The sequence below is a fragment of the Amphibalanus amphitrite genome, unplaced genomic scaffold (genome assembly GCF_019059575.1).
Source record: "Amphibalanus amphitrite isolate SeventyFive unplaced genomic scaffold, NRLGWU_Aamphi_draft 000300F_arrow, whole genome shotgun sequence".
NCBI classification, from domain to species: Eukaryota; Metazoa; Arthropoda; class Thecostraca; order Balanomorpha; family Balanidae; genus Amphibalanus; species Amphibalanus amphitrite.
This window is the reverse complement of record NW_024881795.1, coordinates 350,331-370,098: the sequence shown is the minus strand read 5'-3', so window position 1 is coordinate 370,098 and position 19,768 is coordinate 350,331. Positions and strand designations below refer to the sequence as shown.

At 46.4% G+C, this 19,768-nt stretch overlaps 1 protein-coding gene across 1 annotated transcript; it reads right to left on the bottom strand.

The window, feature by feature from the left end:
* Positions 1–5,950: 5,950 nt before the first annotated feature.
* Positions 5,951–8,712, bottom strand: LOC122387850 (brevican core protein-like). The gene is made up of 2 exons (XM_043378410.1): positions 8,394–8,712; positions 5,951–7,693 (listed from the first exon to the last, which is right to left on the bottom strand). Exons 1-2 carry the CDS (start codon positions 8,710–8,712, stop codon positions 7,260–7,262), a joined length of 753 nt encoding a protein of 250 aa, XP_043234345.1. The 3' UTR covers positions 5,951–7,259.
* Positions 8,713–19,768: the final 11,056 nt, after the last annotated feature.

Here is a 19,768-nt window from a genome sequence, read left to right as displayed (position 1 = left end):
GTAAAAGACGTTTTATCCAGTGTTTGAAAAAAATATGCTGGGGCCTGAGGGGCTCCCCCATGGCGCGTTTTGCGCTCAAGGGAGGGGGCCATTGCCCCCGTGGCCCCTCCCCCTTGGCTACGCCCCTGCCGATATTGTTATTCATGGACAAAGCCAGCTAAATCTCTAAATACGGCTGAGCTAAACAAATAAGCAAGAATCATTACCGGTTCGGGCAGCCTTTACTACAATGTATTACGAGTATGTTAGTTAGCCCTCGCCCGGTGAGGGGGGTTGATGCACCCCCCTAAGGTTTTTCACAAATAACGTAAAAACGGCGGCGCTCAAATTTGGCATACCCTCTGGGGCAACCTTTTGGCACTTGTCCTGAAAATTTCAGATCTCTAGTCTTTTCAGGTCAGGTCACCAGGTCACAAACCCCGTACAAGGTCAGGGGAAAATTGGACTAGTTTAGCGGCAACCGAATGCCAGAGTTTTTCGTTGATAGCGTGAGTTCTATGGCACGTAGCGCTACCAAATCTAAGACACGACTTGGAGCATCTGTTTGTCACTTGGCCTTGGAGTTTTAGGTTCCAGTGACCCGAGGCCAGGTCACAAGTCACAAAAACTGGTACATTGTCAAAATAGCAAGAATACTGAATAAGAATACCTATACCTACCACGCAGTTTGCGGAGGGCTGTACGTACATGTAACTCTGGAACGAATCGCTCGAGCATCGCTAACCATAAAACATGCGACAAACGTTAACTTTGCAAACTATCATCTTATTTCCAATAACGGCACTGCTTATTTCGCCTCACCCCCGCCCCCCCCCCCCGCTAACAGGTTTTGAAATTGGCTGAACCCCAAAACAGTGGCTGGATTCGCCCTTGGGCAGGGAAGTAGCGAAAATTCTGCCCACCCAGTGAAAAATCCTTAGAGGAGGCCCTGAGAAATGCAGCTTCAAAGGCGCATGTAGTACAAGGGAAACGTACCTTGAAAACGCTTTTGGCGCCCTCACAGCCGAAGTATTCCAAATGACAACTCGTAGCAAACATGCGATAATTGTAGTCACTTAACCCGCGCCCCGCTGGGCTATTCAGCCATACGCGCCCTGCTGGGGGGGGGGGCAGATTCTGCCCCCCCCCCCTGTCTAACTTCCGAACCGATGGTCGTAGAAAGACGGGGAAAACGGCAATCGAAAGCTCTCAACAAGGCGGATCTTAAGAGCCCAAATTTTTTTTGCTTAAGTAGGTCAGAGGTCAGGTCAAGGTCAGGTCAAGGGTACAAAATGCAAGTTTCTACAGTATCGGCCTTGCACCGAAGTTGCCGAAGAATGGACTGAGACTGATTGCCCAAAACGTGTTCTTAGACTACCAAGACAATATTCGTTGCACACAATGTCATTCAAAGGTCAAGGTCAAGGTCAGGTCAGGTCAGGTCACCAAAAACAAAATATAGAAAAGGGCATGTGCGACACATGTTTTATGGGTCATTTTACTCATGGAATTCAATAGGCACACTCAATAAGTGATATGGACCACCTCTGGATGAATTTCAGGTCGAGGTCAGGTCAAGGTCAGGTCAAGTGAGGTCAAATTTTGAAGTTGGTTGTTAAGGCCTAAAAAGGTGTCTATCCGATGCAGTTTTTCACGCCGAATCGAATGGTGCTATTTTTATTTCCGTACGAGGTCTAGAACTTCCAAAAAAATTATTTTTCAAAATTTTTGTGAGTCGTGACGTCATAAAATTTTGAATAACTCCCACATTTTTGAACCGATTCTTCTAAAAATTGGTATGTAGGTGCACATAGACCACTTCTTTGATGTATATTCCGGTTTTTTCGATAAACTCAAAATTTTGGATTTTATAAATATTTTCCCAAAAAAGTCAGTTTTTTGGAAATATTTTGGCCAAAATCCATCATTTTCAAAAAACCGAGATAGCCATTTGATAGATACCTAAAGTAGAATCACGTATAACCTTTTTTGTTACGTCTTGATTCCTTTAAAAATGAAGAAGTTAGCGGCGTTTGAAATTTTGCCGTTTTTTAGGCGAAAATAGCGAACATGACGTCACTAAAACGTCAATTTCTCAAAAAATTTCCGACGGATTTCGCTCAAATTTTCAGGGAACGTGTCAAATTGATATATGATAAGGTACTGAAAGTTTGACGTCGCTGGCGTAACGCGTTTAGAAGTTATTGGCGAAAAACTGGAGGGGGGCAGATTCTGCCCCCCCCCCCCCCCAGCGGGGCGCGGGTTAAGCTTCAGAGCATCACTGAGACGTGGCATCCATGTCGTACGGTTTTAGAAATATCTCGAATTTCGGCTTTGCCCCAACTCCGGCATTGCCCCAACTTCCCCTATTACTTATTCTTGCAATCGTAGAAGGGAAATGGAATATTCCCAAAATTACTCCTACAAAAATTTCTATCTGGAAGTGTTTGCCTCTTTATTTCAGTACCGAATAAGAACACCAGGCAGCCGATCCGCTAAGTGCGATGACCGGGGCTCCTTTTGAGCCGCTTTATGGCGCTCGGTATTAGCCGCTGGCAGGACAGGGATGACCTGCCTGCAGTCAGAAGTGTTTTACGACAAGCTCGATTAATAATCATGTCTGTCTATCGTTTTTTTGAACGTACATGGCTGTTTCTGGCAATACGAATGTCACGAAGAACTGTTTCAACGATTGTAGGCTGATATATTAACCCTATTAGTGGCAGGCTCCTGGCTACCCCTATTAGTGGCAGGGGGGGGGGCTGTTTACGACCCCCCCCCCCTGATATCTCGAGATCTAACGGGCCGATTTTCAAAATTCAAACGGCATTCGATTTCGTTCAACGTGATCTACATTTCTAAAAAAATTAAGAAATGTCAATAGGGGGTAGAGGGGGGGGGAACGGGCAAATTGCAGATACATTTTAGACTGTTTATCACGGCCAGGTTTCTGAACCAATCTCAACGCAACTTTTGCCGATCGATAGAGAATGAACCAGGAATTCACATGGATCCTAAAAATATGCATTTTCAAAAATCATAGGCGGATAGAGATCATTGAGATTGGGGGTACACAAAAAGTATAGAAAATAAGGCTTTTGTTGGTACTGTTTCTAAAAAGGGTGGTAATGGTCTTGTTATGTTACAATTTTCTTATGAGAGAACGACTACAATTGTATTGGTCATGCATAGGCGGTGTCAGGGCACCTATGTTGGGAGGTAAAACATAACCCCCCCCCCCTTTGGGACGCCTGGATCCGCCTATTATAGTAAAAACGTGTCAAAAGAGGATGCACAATAACTTTGTATATGTTATCACATGATACCTTTCATTCACTGTTCGTAAAACTGGTGCATACAGTTATAATACATCAGCATCATGATCTTCGCCCAAATGACTCGCTTCAAGAATAGGACCCCCCCCCCCCCCAATTTCCAGTGCTCTGGAGCCGCCCCTGGTAAAGTTATGAACTTGAAATTTTCAGGGAATGTGCCCAATTTAGTTTTAGGAAAAGTCAGAAAATTTCAGCATCGTAGCTTTAGCGGTTTCGGAGATATTCCCGAAAAACCTGAGGGGTGGATGAAAACAACCCCCTGCCACTAATAGGGTTAAGATCGATTTGAAATTACGTCACAATGATGTCAAAAGACTGATTATAGATTAGCCTTTCTTAGTTTCCACGCGATATATTCGATACCTATATGTAGGATCTAGTATACCTATAGGAGCGAAAACTGGTCAGGAACTACTACTAGGTAAAAGGCTACTTAGACGAGTCGGGATGACAGTAAGTGCAGTTTAGTTCATTCATCGTTGCGTTTCATGCTCATTGCTCAGTGACATCAGAAGCGCTCCATGCCGGAAAACGTCAAAAATTTATGACGGCACTGTGACGTCATCTGAAGCGCTACAGCCACCAAACTTTTCTCAAATATTGCCTAGGTTTTCATTTGAAGATATGCCTGTACGTTTATGTTCATAGCTCATAAGGTTTCGGAGATATTCTACTAAACGTCAAGGGGGAGGTAACTTTATCTCCCCCGCCCCGCTCCCCCCCCCCCCAGCGGCTGGTGGGTTAAGGGTAGGTGTAAAATTGATTAACTCGACGTGACTGAAAGTTTCATCACGATCAGCCCCTTTTTGCGCGAGTTATTCGCGAAAAACAGATGGGAGCCCGTTCGACCCCCGTATAAGAGCGAGGGTTGAAGGGTGAGAGGCATGATAGTAGCGCGTCGCTGGATGATAAGATCAGAATTACTGAAGTCGGAATGTGCAATGTGTAACACGTATAGAGCGCAGGGAACGTATAGAGCGCAAATAATGTTGGGGACTTTACTGTTCTGGTAGGTATGTGCACCATCGATCTCTGTATCCAGGGTTTATGATGGCGCCCTATAAATCAAAAGAATAGGTAGGTATTTTAGATTCATAATTTTGTTCGTCCCCTCGGTGACAGTGTGTTATTATATATCTGTATGATGTATAGGTATGGCCCCAACGACATCAGTTTCAACGTCGAGCACTTTCCACGGGTGTTTATTACGGGGGAAGATATGAGCGATGGCCGATGGCTATAAAGTGCCTTGCCTATATAGCTTCACCGAAGCAATTGACATCCTCGTCCATTCCCCAGGTCAATCGGTTCGGTGACTTTTAGATTATAGCAGGCCATTCCTCGGTCAGGCTTGAAGGATCCACCGTCACTTTGCGCAGTACTTTTAAGACAGACTGTATATACATACCTACCTATCCGGTACACTCCATAGTGAAAATGTGTCATAACTTACGCTTGAAAGGAACGCTATCGGTCTATGCTCCTATTGTGTTGGAATACGCTGGGCTTTCATTGGTAGAGGACTTTCATCTTTCATCTGGCTTTTATCGGTCGGCTCTTCGTGAATTTATTGGGTGGAATGCGTCATATCTATTCCAGCTATAGGTATGAATAATCGCACTGAATAACGCATTCACTGTGAGCCAAAGTACGCCAGAATGGTCCTATGATTCTTCAGGTCACGCGCGTGTAGCGTGACCAGTGAAAGATGTCGTCACACATATGTAAGTGAGGCGTGTTATGCTTGATCATAATATCATCGTTTGTTTGGTTGTTTTGTTGGGTTAGGCCCTTTCGGTCTGACAAGACCATTGCAGAGCCGGAAGGATGATAGGAATTAGGGGGAGACATTGGTCTGGGCAGGCACCCTAGTGAGTCGCCGGGGCTGAGCCCGTCCAGAGGACAGGCCACCCAGCCCCAAGGCACTCACTGCACCCGGCTACGGGGTGCGCTCCCTCGGGAGCAGCGGTGCCGCTCCAAGGGAGCAGCCCGCATGAGATAAAGTTGCCTGCCCAGCCCGGAAGGGGGTTGTGGCGTGGAGGAGAAGGATTTCAGTATCCTGAGGATAGAAGCACGGACAGGTGTGAATATCATCGAGCATAGACCTCTGTATACAGAGGTAGACAGAGGTCTATGCATCGAGTATAGACGTTACACTATTGTAATAAATTTTATACTCTCTGTCCATCATTGCTTGTCAGCGATCTTTTCCCATATGATTATGAGGTTGTTTCTATAAGAATTTGGATTATTATACTATTTGGTATATAAAAGTATGGGTTGCGAATACCTTTTATGGCGTTGTCCGAGCTTCCTCTGCTTTTGATGAAACGGTCATGCGATCGTAAGCCGTAACTTCTTACCGTTGTGCGGCCAATGTCTGTGTTTTTTTTTTTATACGAAAAGCCGGTGCACTGAGCAGTGTGCTATGTGTAGTAGGCATATACTATGCATGTTGATACTTTATATGACTAACTTTGCAACAATAACGTTATGGCAGCAACACACTCAACAAAATAAAACGTCTTAGATCAGCCGCTCACGCGCTTTTGTCCCACAATACGGCTGTACTCGTGATAAAGTTAACGGTTACATGCGTATTTAGACCAACGCTCACGAATAAGATAACCATCTGTTCTTGAGTTAAATTATACACGATAAGCAAGCCATCACCTTTCGCTTGACCGACCCTAACCGTTGGGTTAATTTTGCAACAATTACGTGCAGATTGCGCTCTGACCTTTGGACATCAGTGCCGAACTTCTAGCACGATCAGGGATCGAACGGCAGGGGGGGGGTCCGACCGACCCCCCCCCCTCCCTCCTACACGTTAGACGCTGACAAACTCCGCACAGTACACTATTGTACACTTCTCGATCGCGTCCTCACTCCTAGGGCATTTCATTTTTCATCTCAACAATTCGTATGTCGGCTCGCATTAGCGGCGCGTTTGCAGTCTTTGCGTGGTTTCAAGCGTTCAAACAGGTGATATGATGTTGGTCCCATGCATTAGGGTGGGTGTCAATGTCACCTGAAGGTCAGGTCAGGTCACTGGACACTGAGCTTTGATGACCTTGGTTCACTTTTTCGAGTTTTATATGTTTCTAGGCTAGTTTTTGGAGCTGCATTCGAATTTAGCAACAATTTGAACATTTACGAAATAGTTTTGGTACCTTCGTAACATGTTACGAAGCTGTCGGAGGTGGTTGACACCTACTGCGAACACCCTGCAGGACCCTTACTGGTTGACTTGACCTGACCTGACTCGACCTGGCCTAAATGTATGAAGGCAACGTTGTGATCAAAACTAACACGATATTCGTGATCAGCACCCCGATAAACCCTGAGGCAGCCACACTTTACGACGTTCTAACAGGTACCGATTTTCCCGACTTTTGGGTCATTGACCTGACCTCAGAGGTCACCATTTGACCTATGACCTTAAAACCAGGTACCGTTGGCTTCGTCTCATGACGACCTACACGATGATTTTTTTCCGCGAGGGTCTAGCTTAATTAGGGGGCAAACGCGAGGGGGTTGTACCCTCCCCCCCTCTCCTGTGCCGTCGAAGGACACAAAATGGCCTGTGCCGGCGGGAGCAATAATCAATTATTGTTATTCAATGTACTCTTGAATACCTTCTTCGAGTAAGTAAAATATGTCTATTGTTTAGACCGAAGTGTTATCTTCGCGTTTTATTTTTCTGCCGAAACGCAGCGCACGTTATTGCAGGCAGCAGCAGCATGCACCATTGTTATCTTTGTCGGGTTATGTTACATACCTTTACACAATTTTAATAATTACCGGAACGAGCAAATTGAACTGAAACCGTTACCAACGCACAGCCCTTAACCCCACTCTGTTCCAGCTTTTTGAATATACATTAACCACTCAAAAATGTTGGTGTGCATTTGTGCTGGCGTCTGAGCTCTGCTCCCGCCCTGCTCAGGCGCAATCTTCTCTATGACACAGCCACAGCTGACACAGGGGAAAACTCAGCGTGGGGCAGTCCCAGTCCGCCCACTCCGCCGAAAAGCGGATGTAGATACAATCGGCGTTGTTGGTATCGCCCCAGTTGTTGGGCTCGCCGAACATCCACCAGGCTGCAGGAGGCGACACTCGTCCGCAGGTGTCCTTCCCCATCCACGTGCCTTCGGTGACCTCGTCGGTGACTCCCAACCAGACATCATCGCCAACAGCCAGATTGATAGCGCACTGGTTCTCGGCTTCCGAACGGGGCACGGCCAGGTGGGCGCCCAGCGCGGCGCACTGGCTCTCCGCTTCGGCGTAGAGCACCTTCTTTAGGGCGATTCGACGGTAGCAGCGACCGGCGCAGCGCGTAAAACCGGGGGGACAGCTGCAACGCGAGCCGATGGTTCCTGGAATAGAACGGGGACGACTGAAATGTGAGGGTCAAGTGATGACTAAGATGAACATGGGAATTGAATTATTACCTTTTTTGTCGTTTTTTTTTTAAATCGAAGTCTTTGATTTTATTAGGGTTGATCTCTTCGTCAAACGAGACTTTTACACGAATAGAAGGATGAGAGGAATTAGGGGAGACATTGGTCTGGACGAGAGCACCCCGGTGAGTGGCCGGGGCTGAGCCCGTCACTTGGACAGGCCACCTAGCCTCCTACCGGTCACCCAACGGCGCACATGAGTCTGCTCGTGAGGAGCTACCCACGCTGGATGAATTTGACCATCCTGCCCGGATCTAGGGGTTAGAGGTGTGGAGGAGAAATATTTGGTTGTCTCGAGGATAACAAAGGGGAAAAGGATTATTTTTAAAAGCTCAGTCTTGAATTGAGTTATAACCAAGTTTTTACCCTGATTGAAGTTTTGTCCCTGAACGGTTAATTAGATATTGGTAATTGATATCGCTAATTAATATTGATATTTAGTGATATTGCTATTGCTAATTAATATTGATATTCAATGACATTGATATTGTCTATTGATATTGTGTTAAGCAAAGGAATTTGAGGGATGCAAGAAGCCATGCCACCCCATTGATTGCTAATTGCCGGCTCTGGGGACTTTTAACCTCCATCTCCGTCATATATCAGAATCGCTTACCTGGGCAGACTGATCTGATCCATCGCTCTGACGTCGGCTGGCCCTCGTCGGGCGGGGTAGCCGGTCCCTCGCACACGTTTCGCCCATTGTACAGGTGACACATTCCATCACCTCCGTAGACGAATCCGCCGCAAGCAGTCGCCTCCTGCCTCTGACATTTGGCCGAACAGAACAGACGCGACGGAGCGGCGAAACTTGATACGGGTGAATCGGTGAACTGGACCGGCTTCTTGGTGAACTGAGATTTACTGGCCAGCGTTAGAACGCTGAGTGATAACAGAGACAACCGGCGCAGTGTGGCGCCCAGCGCTGCCGACATATCGGAACGTCCGCGCTCGACGACCGGCGCCGAGGCTTTATCAGAGACAAAACAGATGCCCAGCGTCGAAGCCGACGACGGAACCGACGACGCCAACGAAACGTTAGTTTCAGCATGGGCTGGGCGGCGACTCGTCTGATAGTTGACATGACGACGACGCAACAGAGACCGCAACATTGGCCAGTGACGCCACGTTAGTTTCGGCCGCCACGCGCCGAGGCGGTATGAATATTTGACGGAGGGCCAAGAATTATCAACCGAGGTGCCCCCACCGACGGTAGTTAATCACATCAGCTATGTGCAAGGCCTTAAAGGTTGGTGTCACGGACGGAAAATGGAAACTTCAGAGCGGGCGCAATCACGGTGAATGTCGGCTCAACATTGGGAATGTTTTGTAACAGAGAGCTAACGAATCATACTGCAAGCTTTAATCGGGTCGTCGACGTTTGGCTGTATAGTTAAGCAAAGCTCAATAATGCCATGATTTCTCATTATTCGGACGCTCGTCGGTCCGTCATGTAATGTCATATCTGAATTATGCATTCTGCAAATAGGCCAAAATGCTATTTTACATAACTCAGAACACCTCGCGATAAAAAACATGCCATAACTACAGTCAAAATAAAACGACAAAGTGGCTAGCATACGTCATCGGTAAACATTTAGAGCAAAGCAACAATCCAGCGCTATACTGCTTAAGGTCAAGCTACGTGATGCGTGACCATCCTGGAAATTACGTGCGTGTTTCGCAGATCCGTGATTGCGGAACTTCCAATCCAATCATTGATATTGGTTTCTAAGTTTTCCAGAATTTCCATGAAATATCATACGCTGACGTAGGTATAAATATAATGAGTGCAGTCCTGATAAACAAATCGGTTCGTTTGCATTTGAATATCTTTATTTTACCTTTATCTAAAATATTTATTTTGTCAATACAATGTTAACAAAACATGTTTTTACTGGATTGCTATTTATTTATCGATGTTCGATGTACTATGAATAACCCACAAAAAATAGTACGATATTGTTGGTAACATCTGAAATATGAGGACCCTCTTTGGCATAGGGGGTACGCCCAGCCGTGAGGGGCACACCTACCTATGTCTGTGACCCCCAATCGAGTGAGCGCTTACAAGTAGGTGTGTGTGTGTGTGTTTTTTTTTTTTTAGAAGTCCCCACCCATGCTCTAGCATCGAAACCCATGGTAATCAACGTGTCACACTCATAGTTGTGAATTTCTGGATTTAATTGTCGGATTTTTTTTATAGGTGACCTACCTAAGCATGGGTGTGGATTTGTAATGTATATCATCGGGGTGCCTCAGCACCCCCAAAAGACTTGAGTACCCCAACAGGGGCACCCCACAGGCAACAGCGGCACACGCACGTCGTGTTTTTTTCGTAAAATATTTTGCGACTAACGCTCTTTATCCTACAATCATTTTGATTTACCTATAATATGATTATATACGATGACCTATTTACCTTACGAGCTTTGCGTTACGGTCTTTTGTCGTACGATCTTTTACAAGATACGATCTTTTCTTACGATCATTTACCCGCGATCTTTTTCATACGATCCTTCTCTTTACGATCTTTAGCCTACGTTCTTTGGTCGTAGGGGAGAGTGGTGCAGGAGGCCCCCCCTTAAGCTCAGTTGCTATTTTTAGACAACTGATAATATTTAAGAGCTAACGTGTGCATGCGCTGTGAGCATGCATCATTTTCCCATACATATTTGCATTCAAAATGAATCTAGGGGGTACACAAACCGTAAACTTTAACATTTTGGAAAAAGTTGCAAAAGGGCCTCTTACACTATGGGTATGGTAAGACGCCCCCCCCCCTCGGGCGTTTAACAAGGCAAGTCGACTTGTAAAAGACGTTTTGCGAACACAGCTGCAAGGCCTTTTATTTCGAAAAGCTAAGCAAATACAGTGTTATCGAAACCAATAACACTTCCAAAGCGCTCGACCAATGCGAAAACTAGCACAACCAAACGCTGATGAGTGATGACCAACGAAAATTGTACCTATTACCTCTAGAAAAAGAAACAGAAAAAAGAAACAAGAACAAACTCCTTGAAAAAAGAATGCCACGCCTGCCGCAGGTGCAGGCGTTTTAGCATCGGGGGCGTTTTTTATCGGGGGGGGGGGGGCGTTTTATAATCCTCGAAGGGAGGGCCTCTTAAAAAAATGCAGTGTTTTAACGTCACAATATTTATGGTTTATGAGACATTTGCAGCGCACCAGAACATGGTCTATTCTGAAGCTAACATGTGACAATTTCGATGAGATAAGATTGCATTTGATAGTCATTGTTTTTTCAGATATATAAGGGTGATAAAGATGCATATATCTAGCAAGTAAAGGGGAAAAAACAGAAACAGGCTTACCAAAAGTCGCTGCGACGCACCTGATACCTCAGGTTTCGTGAGTTGTTGTTTCAAGAGGGCTTCTGCTTTACAAGAACATTAAAAAATAAATAACATTATTGGTTTGGTAAAAAAAGCGATGGGGCCTCTTACCGACCTTGGGCGTCTTACACGGATCTCCCCTACGATCTTTTGCGACATACGATCTTTATCTTACGATCATTCTCCTACGATATTTTTGCATACTATCTTTTGCTTTACGATCCCTTGCTTATGATCTTTAGTCGAACAATCTTCATCTTCCATCATTTTCATATGATCTCCTTGCATACGACCATTTTCTTTACAATCCTTTGCTTACGATCTTTAGTCGTACGATCTTTTACAGCATACGATCTTTATCTTACGATCACTTTCCTACGATCATTTTTCCATACGATCTTTTGCTCTACGATCTTTTGTCACGTAATCCGATTAGCAGGTGTTGGTTCTGGAAAAAACCATCTGATTCATGTACAACTTACGCCATTCAACAAGCTAAAAAAAGGAAAACAGCAAGGAAAAAACAAACTGGTTCAACCAGCTTACGCATTTACGCGACAGCCAAAGATGCCGCACATGTGAGCGCCGCACTTCACGAAATATACCGTTTTTGCGCTTTTTGTGAATTTCTGATGAATGAACTGGTCACTTGGAGTCGCACGATTGATTGAATTGGATCATGGGACAACGGTAACTTGCGTTCAATGAAGAGTCTATATTCTATATACTCTTAACAAGTCACTAATAAACGGATGACCTGTCACATCCACAGGCTATCCCATCTCAATCAAAGCCGCTCTAACGTCGAGGATGGGACCTAGCAAATAAATCTATTTTATAACAATTGCGAAACATTGTGCGATGTGCAGTGGACTATCGTATTACGAAAATTAGAACATCGTCATGCTACTACGAGGGTAACTTATAGGTAGATACACGTCTTTTGACAACGCAGTTTGTGGCTGCAAAACTGATAAATTAAACAGCAACTGATAAGGCAGTGTATGCAGCTTTGCTGTTTCACATACGCAGCTGGCGATGCACCGATAAGTCAAAACCTGTCAGCGGCCAGGCCGAGCGTTGTCCTTGAACTTTGTCGGTGGAATAACAGCTACAAATGTGTTATGGTAGTACCGTAATAACGACATGGTTCCTCAGCAGCCGGTAGCAATAAATATTTACCGTATTAATCCGCGCCGCGGTGGTTCGATCTGAACTCATCGGGACTGAGGGAGAGGGTAAGGGCATGGGCGGCGCCACCGGGGGGGACGGGGGGGACAGGTCCCCCGCTATCGAAAGTTAGGGGGGTACAGTACCCCCCTATCGGCGAGGCCCGTTCAATAGTTGATAATAATGCATTATAGAGCTATCCGTCGCATTTAATGCATCGTTGGTTAATCAAGGCAGGTTCTGAATAAAGATTGCTGTTGGGATGCATCGCAGGGGGTCCTGGCCATCTGCAAAAGGTGTGGAGCTGTGATGCCTGTAGTTATAAGGTGATCGGCAGGGCCTCGGGGATCGTGCCCCCTTTTTGGGGCGCCAGGCAGGGTTATTACTTATTACCTCCCCACCCCACTGCCAGACCCCATTGCCGATAAAACCAAGTTCACTGAAATTCCATAGATTTCCGTTACTATATGAAAATTTTCCATTCCTAATTAGTCAAATTCAAGCATGGCAGTTCTACCACAGGAACCATTTGAAATCTAGGTATGCCATTTAACCCCAGCACTTGTGGGGAGAAGTGTTCGGATAGATCACAGGCAGGACCAAAAAAGCACGCAGTAGCCCAAGACCTTATAATTGGATATAGCATCGGCTCCCTCTCGTCAAGGGGTTCGATAGCACTCGTTTTTTTTTCTGCAAAACTAAGTTCGGTCGGCGGCCGAACGGCTGGGGGTCTAATCGAGCCCCCCATCCCTCCCCTTCTTACGTCAGCGGCTGTGAAAATGCCATTACCAGCTGTTGAAACATGGCAGTTGCTTTTGCACGAGTGCACGAAAGGGTTTTAGGTCCGTGATACGTGCAAGGTTCTACATGAAAATTGAGATACACCAGCTTATCAAATTGTGCTCACTGATGGTGCGCTCGGTTTTACCTTGACTAGTCTTTGAATTCTGGGGCGAAACAGACCAGTCAAGAAACCTGTTCCATAAGGAGAGCCACTAATGCTAAAGAGATGTGGGATGAGGTTTCCAGAGACCTTCATTACCTCCCAAAGGGGGTGCCCCGCCATTTGCCAATCCCTGCTGTAGTTGTTACGATTGGAGGGTGAATATGAGAACGATGCAGGTCGTGCCAGCTCGATCATGACGAACACAATGGTGCCGACATCACAGCTCTACTGCCATTTTTGACGAAGTTAATCAACAAGCACCGGAATCCTACCCTGGGGCATTTCACCTGCAGATGTCACCGGACCTGAGACCCTTTCACTCAATTTTTTTCAACGGTGCATCGCTCGTTTTTCCCGCGAAGCTCTTGGCAAGTAAAATCATCAGAAAGTGTGATCAAATAACGGCTGGTGACCTTCCATGACCTAGCGTGACCTTTTGAATGACCACCGATGACATGACCACTGACGGCTAGCCATTAGCTGCACCCTGCCCGTTGCATATGGATCAGGTGGTGATGTCATGATTCTGAAATTATATTGCAGTTTTGGCGCACTTATCAGAGCAGAAGACATTCCCACTTTTCCTCCATGACTATATGATGGTGAAGCCCTGAAGCTGACCAGACGTAAGATCGAAAATTTGAAAGTACGAAACGTGAGAATAGCTGTCACTGCTACTCATACCTAAGCAATTCGCAGCTTGTAGGAAACCAGCTTTGAGTTGGCAAGACTGCAAATTTTGATTTAGAGGCAAGGATGCTTGAAAAGGTGATCGATCTTAGGTGTCCTAGGATAAGTTTGGAAACGGGATGCACCATTCGATGTGTTTTGGGCCTTGCCAAGTTTCGCGGCGTTACGTGCCTCGTTTTTTTTTTTTGCATACACGATCAGTATCTACTTTTGGGATTTTCGATTTTCGGTCCCCGTCCCCCCCTATCGAAAACCCGTGGCGCCGCCCCTGGGTAAGGGCGTAAACTGTCCCTCTCCTCACTGGCGGATTCAGAAAGGCGGTTTTGAACGCTACGGGGGGGGGGGGGCATGCCTCCAAAAAAAGTTTCTCCAAGCTGCAGTAAATATTTGGATTTCGATTCCTTACGCACTGCTGTGCAGTTGCTTAAAACAAACTTTTCCTCATAAAAGTTGCCTAGTTTTCGTTTTATTCTCGAAGAACCGCACATTTTCGCTGACTTCAGGCACTGCGAGGGGCAGCATTTGTCCCAAATGCCCCCCCCCCGGATCCACCAGTGCCTCCCCTTTAACTCGATGTCTGTGGTCAATCTTATAAATGTCGTGAATAGGTTTGGGTAGTGTGGAAATGTAAGGTGTAAGTAAGTATGCCTTATGGTCGACGTAATTTCATTTCTTATTAATTTTGTCCGGCTAGTGGCGGATACATTCACTGCAGCCCTCCATTCATTCACTTTCGTCGTGCCTTATCAAGTATTCATGGTGTCTTGCATGCATTTACACTGCATTAGATAATTGCGCTCGCTATACGCATATGGCTGGCTCGGCAAGCTCCGACTATAGTGATGTATATTGGTAACTAAACCTGCCACGACGCGAAACAGCATGACATTCAGTCGTCCAATCCTATTTCGTGATGCAGCCCAAGTGCCGCGACGTGTACAAGGGATATTTATTGATATACCCAAGTACGCGTTCAGTGATCTTTTATAACCACTTCACCCTCACCACCTTTGCCAGACGCTACCGTACAAGGGGGGGGGGGAGTTCATACTTCATTGCCCACCCCTCTCCCCCAGCCGTAACCCTGATCGAGCTGGAGCTTCGCGGAAAAGAGCGTGCTGCCCGTGATGAGAGAAAGCCGATGATGCCCAATTTTAAGGTTCTAGGTCATTGGTTGACCTACCAGGTCAGGTCGTCAATAACTCAAAAGTTGTGCGACCTGCTAGCAAGTCTTACAAGAGATCGTTACGATTTTTTTCGAGGTATTGATTTAAAACTTGGGATTTTTTTTTTTTTTTGGCTAAAGGTGATATACTGGTGCATATATGCATTTTGGTTTTGGTCAAAGCCTTCAAATTTTAAAGTCTCTCTATGTGTAAAATTAATTAACTTAACTCGAGGGTACTGAAAATTTCGCGAAAACCCCGGGAGGGGGTCATCCGACCCTCTTCCCTCTAAGTGCGCGGGTCGCGGGGTCAACATTGTGACATTCCTGTACCAACAAATGCTGATATGTATGCTAATTGCACATTCTACATATTTTTTATTTTATTATTTTTTTTTTTATAAATTTTGTCCGAACCTTTTGATGGGAAGGATTCACAAGGACAGAGCCACCGCTAAGCGAAGCTTGTTGCGATGACCCTGCCCTCTACCCTCCGATCGCGCAATTCCGATTCTATGGCAGAATTTAGAGTCCAAAGTTTAACGTGCGCACAAAGCCGCGCACGGCCGGTCCCCTCGCTGACTTCGCCTGGCTACGGCCTGCCACCAACCGCAACCATACCTGTCAGGAGGCCCATAAATGTAGAGCGCCCGTCGCGCTTCGAACCCGGACTGTTATAACCGGGAACGCGTGCTCTCACCACGCGGAGTCCAACGCTCTAACCAACTGAGCTACGGGACCGGCCCCCTGCATATGCAGCATATGCTGATCAGTTACAGTATTACATTGACGATGAGCTATAAAAACAACATTCCATTGCTTCTTGCCTCGTTTATATTGCGTACGTTCGTTAAGTGAAGTCATATCGAGAGCATGCTTGGTAGTTAGGTACACCTATCTTATTCGCTACCGGTGTTAACATAAATGAATAAGAAGATTTAAACGCACACGTTTACGGTTTAAATAACAACATCTATCTGAATGTTATCCCAGGAAAAATAGTTTCATACATTAAACCAGTAAAACGCCTTTTGGGCGAAGAACGAGCGAGCGAGATAGTGAGCCCTGCACGTGCGGAAGGGCGAGAGGGTACTTCCAACGGGCTTGCGCAAAGCACTCTTCTAACCGGTCGCTAGCGGTGTGCCAAATTTGAACGCAATTGGCCCAGCCGTTCCTGAGATCTGGAAGCGGCATTCTGCACGTGCGCACGTGCAAACGGGGTCCAAACTGACTTTTGCACGGCACCCTACTAACCGGTCTCCAACCGTGTACCAAATTTGAGCGCAATCGGCCCAGCCGTTCTCGAGATCTGGAAGCGCCCCCTGCACGTGCGCACGTGCAGTAGCACCTTAACCGCAACACATGTGAATGCATTGCCTGGTGGGTGCCTACCTGTATGCCAAGTTTCAGCGAAATCGCCCCAGTAATTACCGAGTTATTAAAATGGGAACAAATTTGACACCTCTTATTGTTGTATTTTGCACGTGCACTGGGGGTGACCCACATGCATCGAGAGTATCCTATTTTTGGTAGAAAGGATGCAGCTACCCTATAGAAATTACCGCAAGTCAATCGCCCAAGCGGCTGCTGAGATATGAGCCTCTCAAAATCACTACTTTTGCAAAATAGCTTGAACACCCTTGACTTTTCAACGTGGCACGTGCCACGACGGTCACTGAGATGCATCAAAAGTAGTCAATTACGGGGTAGAAGGGATGGGGCTACCCAGCAAAAAAGACCGCAGGCCAATCGGTCCAGCGGTTGCTGAGATATAAGCCTCTCAAAAGCGTTACAGGCCGGGCCGGGCCGGGCCGCTCATACTGAGATTTTTCCGTTATATTGAAAAGACTCGCTTCGCTCGCTGCGCTCGCTCGCTCGTAACAAATAACCACAGATAAAACCAGTAAATCGCCTTTTGGGCGACCAACGGAGCGAGCAAGAGGATGGGCCTTGCACGTGCGAAATTGCGAGGGGTACCTCCAACTAACTTGTGCACTGCACCCTACTAACCGGTCTTTAGCGATGTGCCAAATTTCAGCGCAATCGGCCTAGCCGTTCTCGAGATCTGGAAGCGGCACACTGCACGTGCGCACGTGCAAGCGGGGTCCAAACTGACTTTTGCACGGCACCCTACTAACTGGTCCCCAACCGTGTACCAAATTTGAGCGCAATCGGCCCAGCCGTTCTCGAGATCTGGGAGCACCCCCTGCACGTGCGCACGTGCTGTAGCACCCCAACCTTAACGCATGCAGATGAATTATCTGATGGAGACCTAACTGTGTACCGAGTTTCAATTCAATCAGCCCAACCGTTGTGCCGTTATTGAGGTTGCAATTTTGGGGGTTCTTAAAAAATGTCCAACGTTACCACGCGCCACGTGCGGTGGTTGGCAAGAACGCATGGTGGCCATCACACCACAGAACTTTAACGTCCAAGTGACATTCAGTAAAGAAGACCGCTTGTCAATCGGATGTCCCGTTCCTAAGATATTAGCTTTTGAAGAGCGTCCCCACGGCCGGCCGGCCGGCCGGCCGGCCGGCCGCTCATACTCAGGATTTTCCCTTATATTAATTCAGTATGAGACTCCGCTCGCTTCGCTCGCTCCGTAATAAATAGAAATCAAATAAACAATCACACCTTCAGGATATAACGAAGATTAATCAGAAACTGACTGTTCAATGGATGGGCTCCATACACCTCAACAATATGAAACACGTCAACTACTGACACATAAATTTGATCTTATGCAGTTATGCACCAGCCTTTGTGGATAAGCCTTATTTCATCCTTCCCTGAATATTCATCAACATTCACCTGAGTTTCAGACACTTTCATCAACTACAAAACATTACAAATGCTGAGCCGACGTTCATCGTGATTGCACCCGCTCTGAAGTTTCCATTTTCGGTCTGTGGCACCTAGCTGATTAACTATCGCTGGTGTGGGTACCTCGGCGGACAAGTTGTCTGGCCCTCCGACTCAAATATTCATACCGGCTCGGCGCGTGGCGGCCGGAATTAGCGTGGCGTCACTGGCCATGTTGCGGTCTCCTTTGCGCCGTCGTCATGTCAACTATCAGACGAGTCACCCGCTCAGCCAATGCTGAAACTAACGTTTCGTTGGCAACGTCGACTCCGTCATCGGCTCCGACGCTGGGCATCTATTTTGTCGCTGATAAAGCCTCGGCGCCGGTCGTCGAGCGCGGACGTTCCGATATGTCGGCAGTGATGGGCGCCACACTGCGCCGGTTGTCTCTTTTATCACTCAGCGTCCTGACGCTGGCCAGTAAATCTCAGTTCACCAAGAAGACGGTTCGATTCACCGATTCACCCGTATCAAGTTTCGACGCTCCGTCGCGTCTGTTCTGTTCGGCCAAATGTCAGAGGCAGGAGGCGACTGGCTGCGGCGGTTTCGTCTACGGAGACGATGGAATATGCCACCTGTACAATGGGCGAAACGTATGTGAGGGACCGGCTACCCCGCCCGACGAGGGCCAGCCGACGTCAGAGCGATGGATCAGATCAGTCTGCCCAGGTAAGCGTGCTTGTTCAAATCCCAAAGCACAAGGCACAAGTGCAAGGGAGGCAATTGGGTAGCATACTTCTTCACATCCCTCTAATGCGTCTGCTGAACAGATTATATATAACCGTTCAGGGACAAATCTCCAAGCAGGGTGCACACATGAAAGATCAGCTCAGAACTGAGTTTCCAAAAACTCATTCGCAATTTCTTTTCCATCCTTAGGGCAAGCAAATCTTTCTCCCGCGCGCCTATATCCCCCTGATTCGAGCTGGACGGTCAGTGGTCACTAGAGATGTCAATCGGGTACCAACTTTTTGGTAAACCGATACCAAACCAATACCAACTTGGCATGTGGTATTTCAATCCTAATATGTTTGGTATTTTGTTATTATGAACCCTCACTAATGCGAATGATGCTGATAAATTGGTAAAAAGTTTGTATTTCCCTCATGCTCCCAAGTTGGTTCGGTTTCGGTATAGTTCCTCACGGATTTGATTGGTATTAATTTAAGTGACCATCCCACCTTAACATTAGTTTGGAGTTGAGATAGCCAAATTGGTGGCCATGGCCTGAAAATACCGGTTTGGGCACTCACAACATCGAAAGATGCTTTAATGCGGAGATATGGAATTTCAAACTTGCAGTTTTCGGATTCTAAGGGGCTAATGCATTGGAATGCCCCCTTAGAATTTGTGACTTCAGCGCAGATCTAACGATTTTAAATCTTTTACTAAAACGTTTGGTAGCACGCGGTGTAATATGCCGCTTTGCGCGCAACAAGTGCCGCACTTTCAAATAAAGTCGCTAGGAACAGCGGAGATCCCAAAAAGTAAACAAAAGTAAAGGTCTAATATCTTGAAAAACCGGTAAATATTTTTCGATGAAATTTGGTAGATATTCGTTTTCGCTCTTTCTGAACCTAGCGACATCACTTTCATGCTAATTCATTAACTTTTTTGAAGGTGAGAGCCGGGAGGGTCCCTTTAATTGGTTTGGTATCGGTATTCCGATTTTCTGTACCTAATTGACATCACCAGTGGTCACCTTCAAAAACTTCGACTTAAAAAGAAAACGACAAAAAAGTTTAATAGGTACTTATTTCCCTTTGTTCATCTTAGTCTACGTTTTCATGGCACAAGTTAAG